Source organism: Rousettus aegyptiacus, unplaced genomic scaffold (genome assembly GCF_014176215.1).
Source record: "Rousettus aegyptiacus isolate mRouAeg1 unplaced genomic scaffold, mRouAeg1.p scaffold_m13_p_10, whole genome shotgun sequence".
Lineage (NCBI taxonomy): Eukaryota > Metazoa > Chordata > Mammalia > Chiroptera > Pteropodidae > Rousettus > Rousettus aegyptiacus.
The window spans coordinates 50,352,938-50,371,223 of NW_023416285.1; the positions used below are offsets into that span (position 1 = coordinate 50,352,938).

Consider the following 18,286-nt stretch of genomic DNA (forward strand, 5'->3'; position numbering starts at 1 on the left):
TATACATATACACACATTACACACACACACACACACACATACACACACACACACTTTTCACACTTGCAGACAGAAATCCACTATTCTAGAATGTCATGATTTCTACATTTTTCCATGAAAGAGTCCTGTGACCGCCTATGTCCCACATCCAATAATAGTTGTATACCTGAACTTTATATAATGTTATTAACCAATGTTACCCCAATAAATTTAATTTAAAAAAAAAAGACTGAGAAGAAGATCCTTTTTCGGGAGTAGGTCACACATACCCTCCCTGCACACAGAGGAAAGGCATCATATCTACAGTGCAATGAGCTATACCAAAAAAGCATAGGCACTATTTTTATCTTCTGCAACTTTTTGGTCTTTCGATCCTCTTTCTGACTCTACCTCAGGTACAATGTGAAAAACAATATAGTAATAAATTGTACCAAATGACAGAGCATAAGTGAAACAGTGCCCTTGAAATTTGCCACATGCCTCCCAAATAGTACACATGCTACTAGACGTGTCCAAACAAGAATGTTCCTGAAGCGTCCAAAGCCTTCTCGTGGTTAGCAGGCTAGCTGAGTAAGCAGAGCTGCTCTTGCGTAGTATGACTCTTTCTGTGTGAGGCTCTGAGGAGACCATTAAAAATCTCATTAATTTAGATCATTGGTTTCCGATGAGTCTAATAAGTTTAGAAATACGTGAAGGCATTATTTCCTCCCTCTTCACTTTCGTCTGTTCACCCTCTTTTCCTCCTCTATTTTTCTTTAATCTTGTTATCACAATGCCTGTAGGGTCCTCTGTTATTTAGAGGTCAGGGACCAGGGACACTGTCTCCATGTGTTATGTCCCCTTCAGAGGGGTCCACAGAACTGTGATTGAAAGATGCCTGATTTATCTTTGTTATTATTGTTATTTTTTTTATTTATTGTTACTTTTTATTTTTTAGGTGAGGCAGCCCTTGGTTGACCTCACAGATTGCAAGGACCTTATTTTTTTTTTATTTTTTATGCCTTTGGTACCTGGTCTTCCTAGGTGGTCTCCCATCCAAGTACTAACCAGGCCCGACGCTGTTTAACTTCCGAAATCAGACAGGATTGGGCTTGTTTAGGGTGGCATGGTTGTAGATGAAAGATACCTGATTTAAACAGTCTCAACCAGCCTTCTACAAGCATAACTAATCAATAAATTAAACAAATAAACAAGTGAAAAAATTCTTGAGGGGATAGCAGCTGCTGTCTTGAATAAAAATAATTTATAATTAAGTTATTAACTGCTTCTTTTATCAGTGGGGAAAGGTCTTTTATAAACATGGCTTAGATATGAAAAATGATATAGCTGGTATGGGCTGAACTGTGTCCCTGTAAAAAGATACATTGAAGCCTCAACTTCTAAAACTTGTAAATGTGACCTTATTTAGAAATGTGGTCTTGGGCAGATGTAACCAAGTTAAGATGGGGTCATACAGATTTAGGGTGGGCCCTGATCCCATAGGACTGGATGACTGGTGTCCTTATAAGAAGGGAATCTGAACACAGTCAGACTTAGAGGAGGAAGGTCATGTAAAGAGCAGGGTAGAGATTGGAGTTAATGTTTGCACAAGCCAAGGAATGCCTGGGGCTGCCCAGAGTTAGGCCAGATCCTTCCCTCCAGGCTTGGGAGAGAGCATGGCCTTGCTGAAACCCTGATTTTAAACTTCTAGCTTCCAGAACAGTGAGAGAATAAATTTGTGTTGTTTTAAGCCATCCAAGTTTGTGGTAATTTTTTATGATAGCCCAAGGAAACCAAGACAATAGCTAATCTATATTTATGCCAAGCTTGGCAGGTTGGCATAGTTCAGGGAGCAAGCAGTTCACAGCAGTTTAGGGAGAATGACGTTTAGGGACAGGACACTTACTGGTAGCCTCTGCTGCCGGGAAACTGAGAAGACACGAGAAGGCTCTTGCTTTCTACATGGGAGAGCACATTTTCTTTGAAATTCCTCTACCTGTGAATCCTTTAAGATAATTTTTGCTGGGTTCACTTATCTAGAGTGAAATTTTATTTCATAAAGATGTGCAGGTAAGGGAGGTTGCCCAAAGATAGCAAGCTCGACTGGAAAGCAATTATAATTCCCTTCCAAATTTTATATGCTGAGGTGTGACCTTGTGAAGGAGGCTAATGGATCTCCTCTCCTTTCTGTGCTTCCCCAGGGGCCTTTTAGTGTCCAGCAGATTCATGGTGCCTCTTACTGTTCAACATTTTATCCAGGTGGTATCCCAGCTCACAAGCCACTTTCCACTGTCAAAATATATTTGTCTTACAGGCTACTTTGTCCAGGCTCTGTTCTTATCTACGTGTGAGTGCATGGCAATAGAGAAGTAACTTTCAGCTACTCTAAATTAATCTGTTACTTCTCTTGGAGACCATGACTCTTAAATCCTAACTCTTCAAAGAGAGAAGTGTGGTGCACAATGTTGAAAGGGTTTTGGAGACTTCAAAGTCAGGGGACTTATATTCCTACACACATGAGATTTTTGGTCTAAGTTCAGCCATGCATGAGCTGGGACACCTCAGGGTCCACATCTTTGAGCCTTAGTTACCTTAGTCCAATTCAACACATACCGAGGACCCACAATGTGCGCACTCACACATGGGAGGGAGGGGTATGAAACTAAGACAGGATCCTGCTCTCCAAAGGCGAAAGTCTATTGTTTGCATATGGCGCTAACAATGCAAACAACTTGAGGAGAAATTTGAGCTCGTAAGATGAAGAGAATTTTGCTGGCACGGAATGGAGGAGTATGATGTTCTAGAATGAGAAGCTGGCATGGGCAAAGGCCTGAAGATACGTGGCAGCTGTATTCGTCTTGGGGAAGCCTGCCCAAAGGAGAATGACCCACATGCTTCTCCAGCCTCTCACATCATTATGACCTGTAGCTCTTTTCTTTCGTTCTGCCTGTGATACAGATCTTAAGCCACTTGATAAGGAGTTTGGACTTGTTTCTGTAAGAAATAGAGAGTTCTGGAAGATTGTTTTTACAAATTTTTTATAGTGGAGAAATTTAATCATCTATAAAATGGGAGAGAATAGTATAATGAACCCCTGTGTTGCTCCTGCTTAGTTTCAAGAATTAACTCGCAATCATTTTTTTTTCTATAACTCCATCTATTATCTCATTCCCATATTATTTTGAAGCAAATCCTAGGCATTACAGCATTTCTTATCTAAATATAACAGTGTATCTCTAAAAGATAAGGATTTTTATTGGAAACATAAATGCTATATCATTATAATGCTGAAAATAACAATACCTTCGGAACATTAAATATGTAGTCAATGATTAAATTTATAATTATCTCATAAATGTCATCATTTATTTTTAGTTTTCATTTGATCCGCAATTCAAATAAAGTCCACAATAATGATTGGTTGCTATGTCAACTAAGTCTCGTTTTAGCCTCTAACTCCTGCCCCTTATCTTTTTCTCAGTCTTGGAATTTATTTATTGAAGAAACCATGTTGTTAGTCCTGTAGAGTTTTCCATAGTCCAGAGTTTGCTGATTTCATTCCTGTGGTATTATTTAGCACCATAGGTGTTATTCCTCGGTCCTCTGCATATCCTGCAACTTGATTGTTAGATGTGGAGGCCTGATCAGATATGCATTCTTTTCAATGTGGCATGACTATTTTATAGAAGATGGTATGTTCTTCCTTTCAGAGATATAGTACCTGGTTGTGTCACACTTCATGATGTTGGCAGCCACTGATGGCCAGTGCCAAGATCCATTACATTAACCCATGAGAGCATGCCGTCGGTGATATTTTATTTCTACCATGCTGTCTCATGTATTGATCGGGCTACTTTCAGATAGTTAGTCATTCCATCATTTAAAATATGCTCACCCCATGGTACACCTCATAAAATAAAGAAAAAATAAGATCTAATGATCAATTGATCAATTGAGAATACTTAATTATTTCTTCGTATTAATTTTCAAAATAATGTGTTGGTTAATAAGCATCCTTCAATGGAGATTAATAATTTTGTGTTATCATTGTTTCATTTTTGGTATCATTATGAACTCATGAGTTTAAACAACGTGGTTCAATCAATTGCAATTATCCTTATCAATGCTCAACTTGTCCTATCTTTGGCCGGTGGGGGCCTTGTTAAGATGTTCTGAGTCTTTTTAATAGGATCCTGGTAGTATGATAGCATCCTTAATATCTGGTATAACAAGATATTCCAGGTACATTATATACATTGCCAACCCAGACATAGAATTAGCCACTTCTCCATGGAGCATTCATTCCTTTTAGCGGAAATGGAATTAGCAACCTCAATCTGAGTACTCAGAAGACCTTTAAGCAGATCTGGGTCTGCGTCTCCTCCTTTAGAGGGGAGCAGACAATTGGGCTTGGCCTGAATGAGTCCCAAAAGAGTAGAGAGACTGTGAGAAGGAAAAGGATGACCAGTGACTATTTAGGAATTACTGTAACAGTCTAGGAATAGATGATAAGATTCTCAATCAACAGTATCTGTGGGATGAGGAAGAAGATCAGAGTTGGAAGAAATTCTAGAGCCCAAATTTACACAAAAGGATTTATCAACGGATTTGGCAGTTCAAGGCAGTAGGGCCTAAAGTGAGTAAAAGATAACAGATCTGGGTTCAAAGCCTAGCTTTGTCACACCAATGGTGTGATCTACATCTCATTACCTAACTTTTGAGATTCAGTGACCAGAACTACTAGATACAAATAGTACTGCCTAGCTCATGGAGTTGTTAGAAGAATCAGATGAAATTGCAGATGAAATGAACATAGTATAATGTGTGATAAAAATGTGAATTTCCCTGCTCTCCAATATGTCTAATTTTATCTGTAATATGAAGGAGTTGATGCATATTATAAAGGCTCTTCCAGTCCTCTCTCTGTATGAATTTGAGTTGTGCTCTGATGATGTTATGGAGTATTAATAATAGATCCTCCAGCATTTGCCTAAATCACATTTTATTGATTATTTTATTGAAAGATGATATAATTTAATAAATTTAATGTTGCCAAAAGAAAAACAAACCATATATCTTCTGAAGACTGTTTTTCTTATTTGATATCTAAGTCGACCAATTTTATTTTGAAAATCTTAGACTAGTGTTTTAATTTAAAATTGCTCCCATTAGTGACAAACGCTAAAGTTCTTAAAAACTAACCAAGTACCTTAAATACTGGTCAGTTAGCTCAGAGCCTCTTATAATACTGTCCAGGATAGTTGTCCTGATCAATAATTTATGCAGCACTCTGGTTTTAGAAAATATAATATCACTTTAAGTCAATTCCTTCCCAGAACCTTCCCTGCCCATTACGTCAGTGATATTCTGTAACTCTTTCTGAGATTATCAGCTTCTGTAAGATCTTATTTTTGAGGGCTCCATCAGAAGGATTTTTGAATCAAGATTTTCAAGATAGAAACAGCCATCTAGCAGTTACTACAGCCACATTAACTCTTGATAAAGATGGAATAAACTGTTAATAATATATATGTATATATTTAATGATGAAGATAATATAAAGTATTTAAGAAATTTCAGGCAAAACCAAAAAAAGAGCATAAAAAGTGAATCTGACCCAAAGCTCACTTGCTGAAGATAACCACTGTAACCTTCTAAACCATTTTCTTCCCCCACATAAACATAATATTTTAACTATTTCATCACAATGTACATTTTATTCCATAGCTTGCTTTTTCAATATATTGTGAAATACAAAGTTATGAAATATTAACTCAATATATTGTAACCATTTTTATGTATCAATACATAAATGAACCACTTCATTCTTTTAAACAGTTGCTTAGTAGTTTTGCCCAGTCAAATAAATGTTGAATGCATGCTAGTTTATCTGATTAGCACTTCAGTTAGACATTTACATTGCTTCCAGTGTATTAATATTTGTAAAAGTTCTTAACAAAACAAATAAACAAGACTCTAAATCAGATCTAAACAGTGTATGTTTATAGTTTCCATAGAAAAATTTTTTTTAAAAAATCAATGCTTCAGGGCAGTTTTTAAAAATTTATTTTAAGACAAAAGGCAATTGTCACTAATGACATTTAAGTTTTTTATACAAATACTTGGCTGTAAATTTCTAAATCTCAAAACCACATCCCCCCTCTTTCTGATAACTCTCTAAACTGAAACTTTGCTCTTGGCGATGCAGTAATGCTTTGCTCCTTCAGCCACACTTGACTTTGAGGTTTTGGGTACCACAAGCCTTCTCTTGTCAATGCATGTTCCTTTTCTTTCTAGTGCGAACTTAAGTCCCATTTTTCATTTCAGTCAGGGAACAAGGTATCTCTTCTGGAGGAGAGGTGGGGAATGGTCACCTGTCCTCCAGTGTCACTCCCACAACAGCAAACACAGTTCCCTGTCCATCCTCCAGCACGAGGTCGGGGTTACTCTCCTTTGTCACTCCTCTGCATATAGTTAATGCTGCTGCATTTCAAGAAGGCAGAGTGCCTTTCCACCTCAAGAATGGACAGTGGTCCTCACTGAACAAGCAAGGCACATGTTTTTAATACATGCCTTTTCCTTTATTTGAGGTTTTTTTTTTTTTTTAACAGGTTGCTCTTCAAGTTGATATAATCTGATACCATTATCTCTAAGGCTTCAAGATGAGTATTTGCAATTTTTTCTAAGCTCATTTTTTATTTTTATTTTTATTTTGGGTAGCTGAATAATGAAACATTCCTCTTTAAGGCAGAAAGTGCCATGAGAATTTGTGGGATGATGAGGTTGGGGGATATGCCAGCCTGGGTGATTTTAATAGCAGTCATGTCCTGGGTTGTCAGCCCTGCGGGGTTGACACAGGTGCTCACAGGATGCAGGACTGATTTTAATCAGGACCTCACATCACTTCTACTGCTGGGACTAAAACACTATGATTATTTCAGAATCACCGGTGAAGGCAGAACGCAGAGTCTGTAAGGCTGAAAAAACACCCATTCTGTTCTTCAAGCTTCTTAGTGTCTGAATTACACCCTCAACACTCGGCACCTGACCTGACTTAACATTCTCAAACACAACTGAGAAATTGCTAGAGGTGCCTCCCTTGAACTCAAGTCACTTTTGAGCACCAGGCTATTTTTAATTATTCTGAAAATTCTCAAAGATGTTCAAATAGTGGAGGTATCTTTATCTTCTGTAGCTGAGCTCAAAGGCAACGTTTTCTTAATTGGCCAGAGTTTAAGAAATTTCAGCTATTTTAAAGTGATATCCATGGCACAAAAAAGAAAAAAAAAAGGCCCTATATTTTAAAAAGAAGTGTTTTGTATGTGCATAGCTAAAAAAAAGAAAGAAAGAAAGAAAGAAAGAAAGAAAGAAAGAAAGAAAGAAAGAAAGAAAAAGAAAGAAAGAAAGAAAGAAAGAAAAAGAAAGAAAGAAAGAAAGATCTGATTTTAAAGTTTAGTTTTTGTAATCCTCAATGAAAACTAAAAGCCTGGCTCATTTTTCAAAAATGCTATTTGGAAACACTAAACATAAGCACCTGAGAACAAGCAAGTTTGCCAAAGTTTTATTTTTGGGTGATCTAAGGAAAATTTTGAATTAAATCTTCATTTGGCCAGCCCTCAAAAAGTGTTATTTAGTTCATTCATTCAGCAAATACATTTTGAGAATTCTCTAAGTGCTGCACAGTATTTAGCACTGGAAATATCACAGTAAACAAGAGACAAAATCCCGGGATGTGGGGAAAGTAGGGGATTGAGGAAGGAAGACATTAAAGAAAAAGTACAAGCAAGAGGCAGATAAGGGGCACTGGAATTTGCTGTTGGCAGGTGGAACAGACCGCAATTTTAAAATGTTAGTCAAGGTAAGTCTCACAGAGACTTTTGTACTCTTTACATGTCTTGCTCTGTTTTACATGTTTTACATGACATTTGAACAAAGGTTTTAGGGAGATGAGGGAATGAGCCATGTGAGTATCTAGAGAGGAAGTATGTCCCAGCCACTGCATGCGATAAGAGAGGCTCCACCTGAAGCCTTCGCCATCTCAGTTGATGGCAACTCCAACTTTCTAGTTGATCAAGATGAAAATCATAAGTCGTCTTTGAGTCTCTTTCTCTTAACACCTCTCACCCAATTCTTTAAAAATATCTGTCTGATATCCTTTCAGTCCCCCAGCTCGTCCCATGTGTCCTATGCAGAAATTCTGAAACAGCTGCTGCCGCCCCTTCCTACCATCCATTTCTTACCCAGTTTCCACATGCAATTTGATATCATGTTTCTTTCCCCACCAACATTTCCTAGGATATAAATGATGAATGATCATTTAGCTTCAAAAATTGTTAATACTTTCTCCTGATCAGACCTGTCTGTATTCTTCAAAAAGGAGAATTCCAGGGCTCTCTCCTCTCAAATGTCATCTCCATCAACACTGTAATTTTTAAAACAAAACATCCAGGGTTGCCCACTGGTTGAGTGATAGCCATATCCATCTTGACGTTGCTTCTCATGCAGCAGATCCATCAACAGCAAGAAGTCCCATGACTCACAGAGTATGTGATCCACAAATAACTTGCCTCTTTTCTCAGCCCAAGGGAGGGGTTCAGTCTACCAGATTTCTTTAGGACCTTCTGTTGAAAAAATGGGCATCAAGACTCCCTCATGTTGTAATTCTGAGATGTACTGAAGTTCTCTCATAATAACACATTAGATTAATTCAGTAGAAGACTGGAGTCTTAGACATTTTCCTAAACACATAGAGACAGTGCACTGTAGTTTCTGCATAGTCAATAAAGATGGCATTCTTTTATCCTTATGATAATTGTTACTGCTCTTTCTAAAGAATCCAAATCATAGTACAAAGCAAGAATCATATAGTATAAAGTGTTTAACAATCAAATAAAAGTTCAATGCAAATATAACGGTATCTGTCTGTGATCTATCTGTGGGATCACAAAAGCTTTTCCAAAAGAAAATGAAAGGATTTAATAAGGGGTAGACAACACCAGTAACAATCTATCATAGATAAAACTATGGGTATATCAACTCTGTCATTATATGGTTATATTTCTGGACTACACAAAGCTGGCAAGAATATCATAATTTAAAAGGCAATGCATATTTTAATATCCCCATATAAGAAAATATATGTTCTAACCAGTGTGCAGCCTGAATAATAGCTTGAAATTTACAACCATGGCAAAAAAAAAAGAAGAAGAAGAAGAAAAATCAACCAAACAAAACCTTCTCTCTTCCAATTCTTTTCATGTTCAACACCTGCACTAAAATTCCCATGTTCTTATTTCCTCCTTTATGGAAAAGAAAATCAGGTGTCAGAATTTGGACTGTAACTAGAAGATATTATCTTCAAAGTTGTATTCTGCCATTCAGCTTATTTGGTATTGAATAGACATGTTTTCTAAAGATCGCACCTGGTAACTTTCCACAATTTTTTTCCTCTTAACAGTTACCTAGTCACGGATTTTACCTTGGACATATGAAATACAAATTTCTACCACAGTCCTATGGCTTAAAGGATTTTTTTAATTTGCTTTGATATTTTGTCTAATGTGCTGCTTCAGGCTCTGTATAGTCATAGCTTTCAAGTGATACCAATAGATCCATCCTGCAGGAATTATGTAAACCTTATATAATTAATATTTGTGAAATGTATTAAGATTCTGGCACAGAAGACAACATTACGATCCAAAGCTTTTCTATAATTTTTTTTTTTTAATCAACTGCCAGCTGGATTCTATATGGCTTCTAGTTCCAGCTCTTATGCAAGAACATTGCTAGCATTTAAAATATACTGTTTTTGTAAAAGAAAGGGTTACTAGGAGGTCAGGTAATGTAGCCTCAGGGAGACCACAGAAATCTACCAATCGTTCAGAAACACACAAAGCACAATTACGCAATGTGCAGTCAGATTCAAAATATTTCCTTGGAGAGCTGCCTCTGAATCCTTGTAGTTGCTATTTGAAAGAGAGTTACTCCGAAATCTTCCTGTCTTCCCATGAACAGATTGTTACTAATGAAATGGTGTCACTAAAGCCAGGTGAGATAGGCTTCAAAATAAAACTAACCCTATATTAAACCCATTGCAGAGATGAACCACAGATGAAAGGCCAACAGTAGAGTTTCTCAGCAAAACACACACAATGCCCAGTTAAACCTGAATTCAAGATAAACAACAAAAAATTATTTAGTTTAAGTGTGTCCAAAGTATTGTGTGGAATATACTTAGAATTCACTGTTTACTTAAAATTCAAATTGGATTGAGCAACCTGTATTTTTATTTGCTAAATCTGGCAACACTAGTCAAAGGAAAACTATTTTTCAGCTTATTTTCAGTTGACATTATACCACCCTACACCAAGGCAAAACACAGATGAAAAGAATTATATAATTGTCTATTTCTTATAAAATGGTAAAGGACTCAGGTTTATAAACAACATTAAAACAGGTAAAAGAAATAGACTATGCTGGTGGAAAGGATTATGATGAACATTTAAAGATCCACAAATCAGGATAACTGATGTTGCATCCATCCTTGTCATTTAAATAATTTAAGCTGTGACTAAAAAAGTAATGCCATGAACTACATACACAAATCAGTCTTATTTTATAGTCACCCTGCTTGCACATTAACTGGTTGATAACCTATTAGCCCTGCATTTCCAAGTAAAAAGCAATCATTGCATAAGGCACATATACTTATTACTTGCCTACCTCTTTTTAGTACTTCCTCTGTCTTCTAAAGGAAACATTATTTTTTTCCAAGCACCTGTTTCATTTAATCTATTAGCAAAGCAAATATTTGGTTCCTAAACTAATATTTCTAATTTCAGTGACAGACACTTCCAAAAGGAAGCAAACTTCTAGATGCTGTGGCAGGATTCCTTTCATTTGGATGTTAAGACGGCCAATCCCTTTGAAAGTATTTTTTAAAAGTCTCTCTCCAGTGGCTGTCCCCACCCCTCCCTGCCTTCCCCAGAAAATTATTGTTTAAGAAAGTCTACTTAAATAGTGAAAATACTTGGGCAATATTTTTCTTATAAAAACACAAGCACAATTAGACCAGGCCCAAGTGCTCAAGTTAAATTAGTAATTCGGCCATTATATTTTTAGGTACTGGAGACAGCCTTTCTGGATCGTTCAGACACCATAAACTGTCTTTCCTAAGTTGTTTGATCTGTATTCAAAATTTGTGGCTCTGGGAACCTGACCTTAAGGTTTACCTGAGTTGGGCTTTTGAAACATACCAGTTCGTAAAAGACTTTGTGGAAGAAACAAAGTCCTTGGTGAAACTTTACTTCTATTTGTTGTTGAGCATTTTTGTGACTGTTGTGCTAAATCTGAGCTGGCATGTTATTAACCTTTTCAAATTAAGCATTTAGTAGGCTCAGCTGAATCTTTCCTTAATTTGCACATTAGAATTTGCCAGAACAGCTGGCACTGGGCTGGAATATTAGTTGAGATCTTTGATTTACATAGTCCAAGAGCTAACATATAAATTCTGCTTTTGGAGAGGATGACCTAATCACTGCCAAATACAGTAAACTTTATGAATAAGAATAATAGCTAACATTTATTGAGCGCTTATTGTGTCCCAGACACTGTAGGTATCTTCAGTCATTAAACACTTTCAACAACCTTATGAGGTTATAATCCCTCAATTTTGGAGATTAGAAAATTCAGAGGGGCTAAGTTGCTGGTCCTAAATCACACAGTAAGTAGTAAAACTTGACTTTGTACCTAGGCAATCTAGCTGCAGAATCTCCTTGCTAACTACTTTGCAACACTGCCTCAGTAAATGTATCAAGTAACAAGGAAGAGCTTCCACTTTCTCCTGTCAGGTTTTAAGTGAAGGAGGTGCTATTTCTTGAACTGTGACACAGACTTCATGTGAATAGTAGGTAACCAGGCTAAACGAATGCAAGTAAACTTTCAGGCCCACTACCAACCAACTGTAGTCAACCTCACTGTTCCTGTAAATGTGTGTGTATATTTTTGGTTTATTTTTAACATGTTTATGACAAGATTTATGATAGGGTTTTAGAATGCTTATGATAAGGTCCTGACAAAAATCAGGACCTGTAGTAAGAACAGAATTAGAAATGTGTAGGGTGGGGTTTTCCTTCAAGGACAAAGACATTCTAGATGTTAGTCACCTGAAGAAGAGCTATGACAGGCCCAGAACACAAATAGGATCTCTAGCTGGGTGGCTGGCTGGAATCTGCTCTCCTGGTTTTGATCACCAAAGGGCCAGAAAGTCGGCCTGTGTAGTGGGGTGGAATGCAGTTGTTTCCCTAGGGGAAGGCTAGGGGCAGACAGGGCAGAACCTAGGGCAGGAAAAGTTGGACTCTGGGGTCTGTGCCCCTCTTACCTGTGCTTCTTTCCCTTTCGTCCTTCTTGTGTGTTTGAAAAAGGCCTTTGAGAGTTTCAGTATATAGTATATCTTGGATGTCTCAATGCAGTAGTTTTTAAAATAAATTGGCATAGAACATGGGAGGGCAGCAATGATTGTGGTGAAAATGAAAGAAAAGAATACAGAGGGGAGAGGGCGAGGGAAGAAGATGGAGGCTTCCTGTAGCTGGCCATCCTCCCTCACTTTCGGTTCTGCTGCCAAATTCTGCAGGTTCTGGCTTGTATTTTAGTTTGGAGGCAGGACTCCTGTAAGCCTAGTACATGCATTACAGGCGGGGGGGGGGGGGGCGGAATATTTGTACAATAGCCATGCTCATTCTCTACCACAGTAAACTTTGAGAGACTTATAGACGTTTCTCTCTTCCTTCTTTTAAAAATACAGATGAGTAAATAATTTTTTTGCTGGGTTGTTGACAATGCACACATATTTGCAAGTGTCTATTATACAGACTGGAGAAAATGCTATGCATATATTGATTTATTAAGCTAAAAAAAAGCCCCCTGCCAAACCTCATTCCTGGCTCAAGATAGCATCACCTTAAGAGTTTTACAGAAATTATCCAGAAGCCTCTAAAGCTGGAAGCAGGGTGGGGGGTGGGTGGGAGGAGAAAACAGAAAAGGAGCAACTGCCTGGTGAAACAAACCAAAGCTTTGCCAAGGGAGCTCCATATGAGCCACTGAAACGTTCATTTTCATTTCAAGAGCCCTCACCACCCTTCCTTTGCTAAACATTTATTTATTCCAAAAAAAAAAAAAAGTGATATTTTAGTTTCTGTAAACATTTTACTCTGGGATGCAAAGAATCTCATGAGGTATTTATATCAATTTTAATATTGTTTTCCTGACAACTTATTGCAAGTAGCTCTAAAACCACACTGACCCTAAAGAAATTCCTTCAGAGGCACACACTCAAAGGAAAGAATGGAGCTGCATCACTCCCTGTCGGGGAGATGTGTGCGGAAACACCATATGTGTTCCGGGGTCCGGAGAGCCCCAGGACCGGGAGGCTGATCTTCTTGGCTCTGACCTCCACACACGTGTGCAGGGATGCGAGTGAGGCTGCTCAGTTAGTCGCCGAACCACCAGCCTCCTCACTCTGGCAGTGAACAACGGCAGTATTCCTGCCCCCAATTTGCAGGGCTAACCTGTAAAACTGGCCAAGAGAAAAAGTTCTTGAACTCTTTAGAAAAAAAAAAAAGAAAAATGCCACAATACATTACCTAGTAGGGTTAATCCTGACTTTGCCTACTGCCAGAGCTGTTCAAAAGAAAAAAGACGAGGAGCGAAATAAAATTGTAAACAAACCTACTGGCTCTACCGGCTCACCGAAGGTTTTCTGAGCCTCGAGTCTCATGAAAACACATCTAGTAGGGGAAAGTCAAAACCTTTCATGGCGTTTCGTAAACATCTCTTGCCTGGAGGATTACGGGAGTTGCCACGCAGAGCAAGCCCCGGGCTGGACGCGCTGTTAACCTGCCGCGATGCGCAGTCAAAGCCAACACACTGTTCGGGAACCGTCGGCGGACGGGCCCTCAAACCTTGCAGACATCAGAGAAAAAAGGTTTTTCTCAGGTGTTCATACATAGAGGAAAAACGCACGCTATTGCCTCAAGCTGGGAAACTTTTCCTCAAAGCTGCAAGGAAAGTCCTAGTTTCTTTTCAAGGGGTTATAGAGACTTGTGTCCACAATTAAAGGAACCTGAGCAATTCAGGAGGAAAAATATACACTGAGTACAAGCAGGAGTCAAATCAGCGTGTGTATGTGACTTTGGAATGCTCTTATCTTAACTCGTCAGTGCCCGAGCACTAAAGCCACTATTTCTACTGGCGCTGTATCCTACTCAGTTATCCCTTGTCGGGCTGCATTTTCTAGAAAAAAACTGGGCACCCCCAACTCGATTCAAAAGCGTTACTCTGAATCTCGCCCCGGCCCCCACCAAGCCGAACTCGTTCCTCCTGCTCCTCTCTCCACAGCCTCCTGCCAGAGGCCGCCGCCGGCGGTGGTCCATAGACCTGCGAAGCGCGTACGGGGAAGCGGTCCCGGGGCCGGTGCGTGTGTGATGGGGGAGTAGGCGGAATACGGGGCATGCTAGTTTTAGCCAAGTTAACAGTTTCTGCTATGGTACGCATTTTTTTTTTGGGGGGGGGAGGCTGCAGACCACTGTGTACAACTGCAACTCCACAGCGGTGATCGCAAGCTTGAGCCGGGTCGGACCAGCTTCCGTGGGACTCGAGTGCCGCATCGTCTCCCAGAGGTCACTAAGTCTCGGAGAACGCACACCAGCCCCGCCCCTCGCAGCCACTGCTAAAGCCTTTCCAAATGCGATTCTCCTCGGCTTCTCCTGCTCTTCATCGCGCCCCGGGTCCATTCGCGTTAAGAAGTCTGGTCCCGGATTCTGGCAGAGTGCGCTCGGAGACCCGAGAGGGCCCGGGTCGCAGTCAGTGTCGCCCACAAGGGGTTCGAACGCGTCGCGCAGCCACCTGTTCTACAAAACCCGGAGTTTGTGCGAGCGCCGGCTATAGTAGGGAAGACCCTGTCGTCCCCTCGGTTTGGCACACCGCAGGATCTCCAGAGGTGCGCGTCCCCCCAAGTCCCAGTGCGCACAGCCCTTCGCGCAACCCCAGAGGCTCGCACCGCTTGGTCTGCTCGCGCGCGGCGACTTACTTCCCTATCTCCCCGCTCCAGCCCCGACCCTAGCGCTGGCTGTCAGGACCCATACCACTCCCGGCCCCTCCGCGAGGACCGCGCCCCAAAATACCTGCTGTGAAGATGCAGAGAACGAAGAGAGTCTTGCGGATCATGGTACCCTAGTGCTCGGTGCCGAGCCCGGTGCGGGCGGCGGGAGAGTTTGCCAGGACTGACCGAGCGCACCGGGCGCGGGCGGTTCCTCCTCTGCCCCGCGGGCTGCGGTGGGAACCGTGTGTCCCGCGCGGCTCGGGTGGCGGGCGGGGAAGCCAGGCGATCGCGGCGCGGCTCCGTCAGCTGTCTGTCCTCCGGCGCCCGGCGAGCGTCTGCTCCATCCCAGCCGCCCGAGCCCGGGGCCGCCCCCGCCGCCGCGCCAGCCTCCGCCAAACTCCTCCCACCCCGGCCCCACGGCGACAACTAGGCCACCCGCTGGCCTTTCCTCTCCCAGAGCTAGGGTCCCGGGAGCCCCGGCCCAGGGCGGCCTCTGCTGGACAGTCAGGGCGCCAGACCCTAGTGTTGACTGGGTTCAGCAAATGTTTGGAGTGTCTAGCACTGTGCTGAGAACTAAGGAAGTGTAAAGAAGTGAGAGGGGATCTCTGCCCTCAGGAATTTATCTCAGTTTTTCTTACAAGAGCTTACATCCTTTAAAAAGGTAACCATATCCCATTTTAGGCGTCACCTGGAGATCCAGACCCCACCATTGTAAGAGAGCACACGTATTTCTTTCTAAGCAGGAGAACCTTTTTTCCATTTCTCCCGACGCTCCTGCCTGTATATTAAACCCTCACACACAGTTAGCCCCGGAGGACACTTTCTGGTACCTGAGCCAATATGTCTGCTGTCCTATTCAGCTTCTTCCTAGAAGAAATAGTACCGGTATCAGGAAGCACCCATCATGGAATTACTATGAGCAAGGCATCGTACTCGGTGTTATATTGTTATTCCTTCTAACAACACTATGACATGAGAATTATTATTATTTCATTGCACAGATGGGAAGACTAAGGGACAGAGAAGTAATTTGCTCAAGGTCACATAACGGTAAGGGCTGGACCCCATAACAGAACAGCTTGTGTGCACGGGGGCCATAATAACAAAAGCTAACATTTCCTGTGTTATTACTTCATGCCGGACAATTGTGCTGCATAGGTTTTAACCAAATCAAGTTCTCAAAATGATGCTTTGAGGTGGGCACTGTTATTGTTTCATTTCCAGGTGAGGAAATGGAAGCACAAAGAGGTTTAAGTACTAGTCCAAAGTCACACAACTCACTAATGGTATTGATAAGATGCCTGCCTAAGGCACCCTGGGTCACCTCCATACTCTACTCCCTCTTCAAAGTCCAAAGGTTCTGTGTGTTTACGCAGATCAAAGTTGATCTTTCATATAATCCTCCACACAACCTTAGACTTACTTATTTCTCACACCTCTATCAGTCAGACCAGATGCCAAATCATCTCCCAGTGAATATGTAATTATGAGTCTGGTGGTCCCCTTGGCACTAGAGCTGGGAAGCCACAGGAATTAATGAATCTTCCAAAATAATTGATTTGCTCAAGACCATTAGTAGCTCTGGAGAACAGCACTGTTTTTCTGTGACTTCTTTTGCATATACCAGAGCCTCAGGATTTATCTTCTCACTCTTTTGGGTCTCATTATTTTATCTGTGACAAGGTCAATTCCTCTATCTGACTATTTCCACTTGTAGAACTTGTCATGCTTCCACAACCAGAAAGAAAAACTGGGCACAGTTTTGTAAATGTATTGATTCTTTTTGAAAGGAGAACAAAAAGATATTTGTACGACCAGTGCCCATTCCCCTTCCCTCCTCCCTAGCCAGAGAAACCACAAATTCCATTTGTTAAACACATTTTCTTAATGCTTTTGACCTTGAGGTCCTTCCGGTTTCTAGTATAATCTACACGATTATGAAGAATTTCTGCATCTGGCTTGTAGTTGTCATGGAGGCAGATACCACACATCGATGAATTTTTGCAGGGCCTTTCTATAAGGAACTGTTGCCTTTAAATAGGGCCATTTAAGTAAGTGACTCTATAATGGAAATAAAGCTTTTGAAAACCACACACAAAAAAATGATTCAATAGAAATTCAATAAAACTTTAACGAAATACCCTTGGAGTGCAACGCATGTGTGACTCTGACTTTGATATCTAAGATGATTGCTTGGAATCCTAAGGATAGTGATGCCCATATACAAATCAGTTAAAATTTCCAAGGTTTTTCATTGTACATAAAATAGAATTGAAAATATTTTCTTTAACAAAATTGTTTTTATTAATGATTAAAGCTTTTAATTTAGTAACTATGAACTATAGATAAAAATGTAATGTTGAATTTAATAAATTCTTTAGTCATCATAATTGTTAATGTGCTTAAAGTTTTTGTATAACTTATTAATAAATGTATTCAAAGATTTTTAAAAAATTCGTTGATTAAAGAAAACATATTTGATCACTTACTAGGTGCCAGACACTGTGGGGATGTCATAGGTTATAATAGTTAGGGTAGGCTAGGTAATGCTGCTGTGATAAATCACCCCACTCTCTCCAGAAACTTAAGCAATAATGGTTTATTTCTCTCATTAAAGTCTGCTGTAGAACCAGGTTACACCTCAGAGTAGCTATCCTCTATGTCAGGACTCAGGGTTGTACCTCCATATCAAAACCTGCTTGCCCACTCACTGAGATAGAGAAGGAGAGAAAAGGAGAGTCAGTGCAACAGTTAAATCTTCCACCTAGAAGTTTCTGCTCATATTTCATTGGCTAAAGCAAGTCAATGGCCATGCTCAATTTCAAGAGATCAATCTTCTTGCGTGCTCAGATGAAGAGGAGAGCTGGATAGCAGGAGACTGTTGTGATGTGTGCCACAGTGGTTAAATGTCCCTGCCATCAAGAAGCTTATATTCTAGTTGTAAGGTGTCAAACATTGTATTAACGATCACAAAAATATAAGCAATAATTTATCTTAAATGATAGAAATAATAATACTAACATTTATGGAGTTTCTGCTATGTGTTAGGAATTATTCTAAGCTTTTCATATAACCTGTTTAAACATTACACTACAGAAGGTTATTCCAATTTTACAAATAATAAATAAAAAAAAAAGCTGAGAGATACTCAAAGAGTTTAAGTATGAAGGAAATCAAAAGGTGCTATGAATTATAGCATGGGAAGTTGCA

General features: G+C 40.1%; 1 protein-coding gene across 1 annotated transcript in view; it reads right to left on the reverse strand.

Moving 5' to 3' along the window:
- Positions 1-15,417, reverse strand: part of PARM1 (prostate androgen-regulated mucin-like protein 1) — a 95,703-nt gene extending 80,286 nt beyond the window's left edge. The window contains exon 1 of the mRNA XM_016154000.2: positions 15,159-15,417. Within this exon, the coding sequence (XP_016009486.2) occupies positions 15,159-15,201 (43 nt within the window). The 5' untranslated portion in view covers positions 15,202-15,417. The remainder of the gene's footprint in view (positions 1-15,158) is intronic.
- Between the last annotated feature and the right edge of the window lie 2,869 nt (positions 15,418-18,286).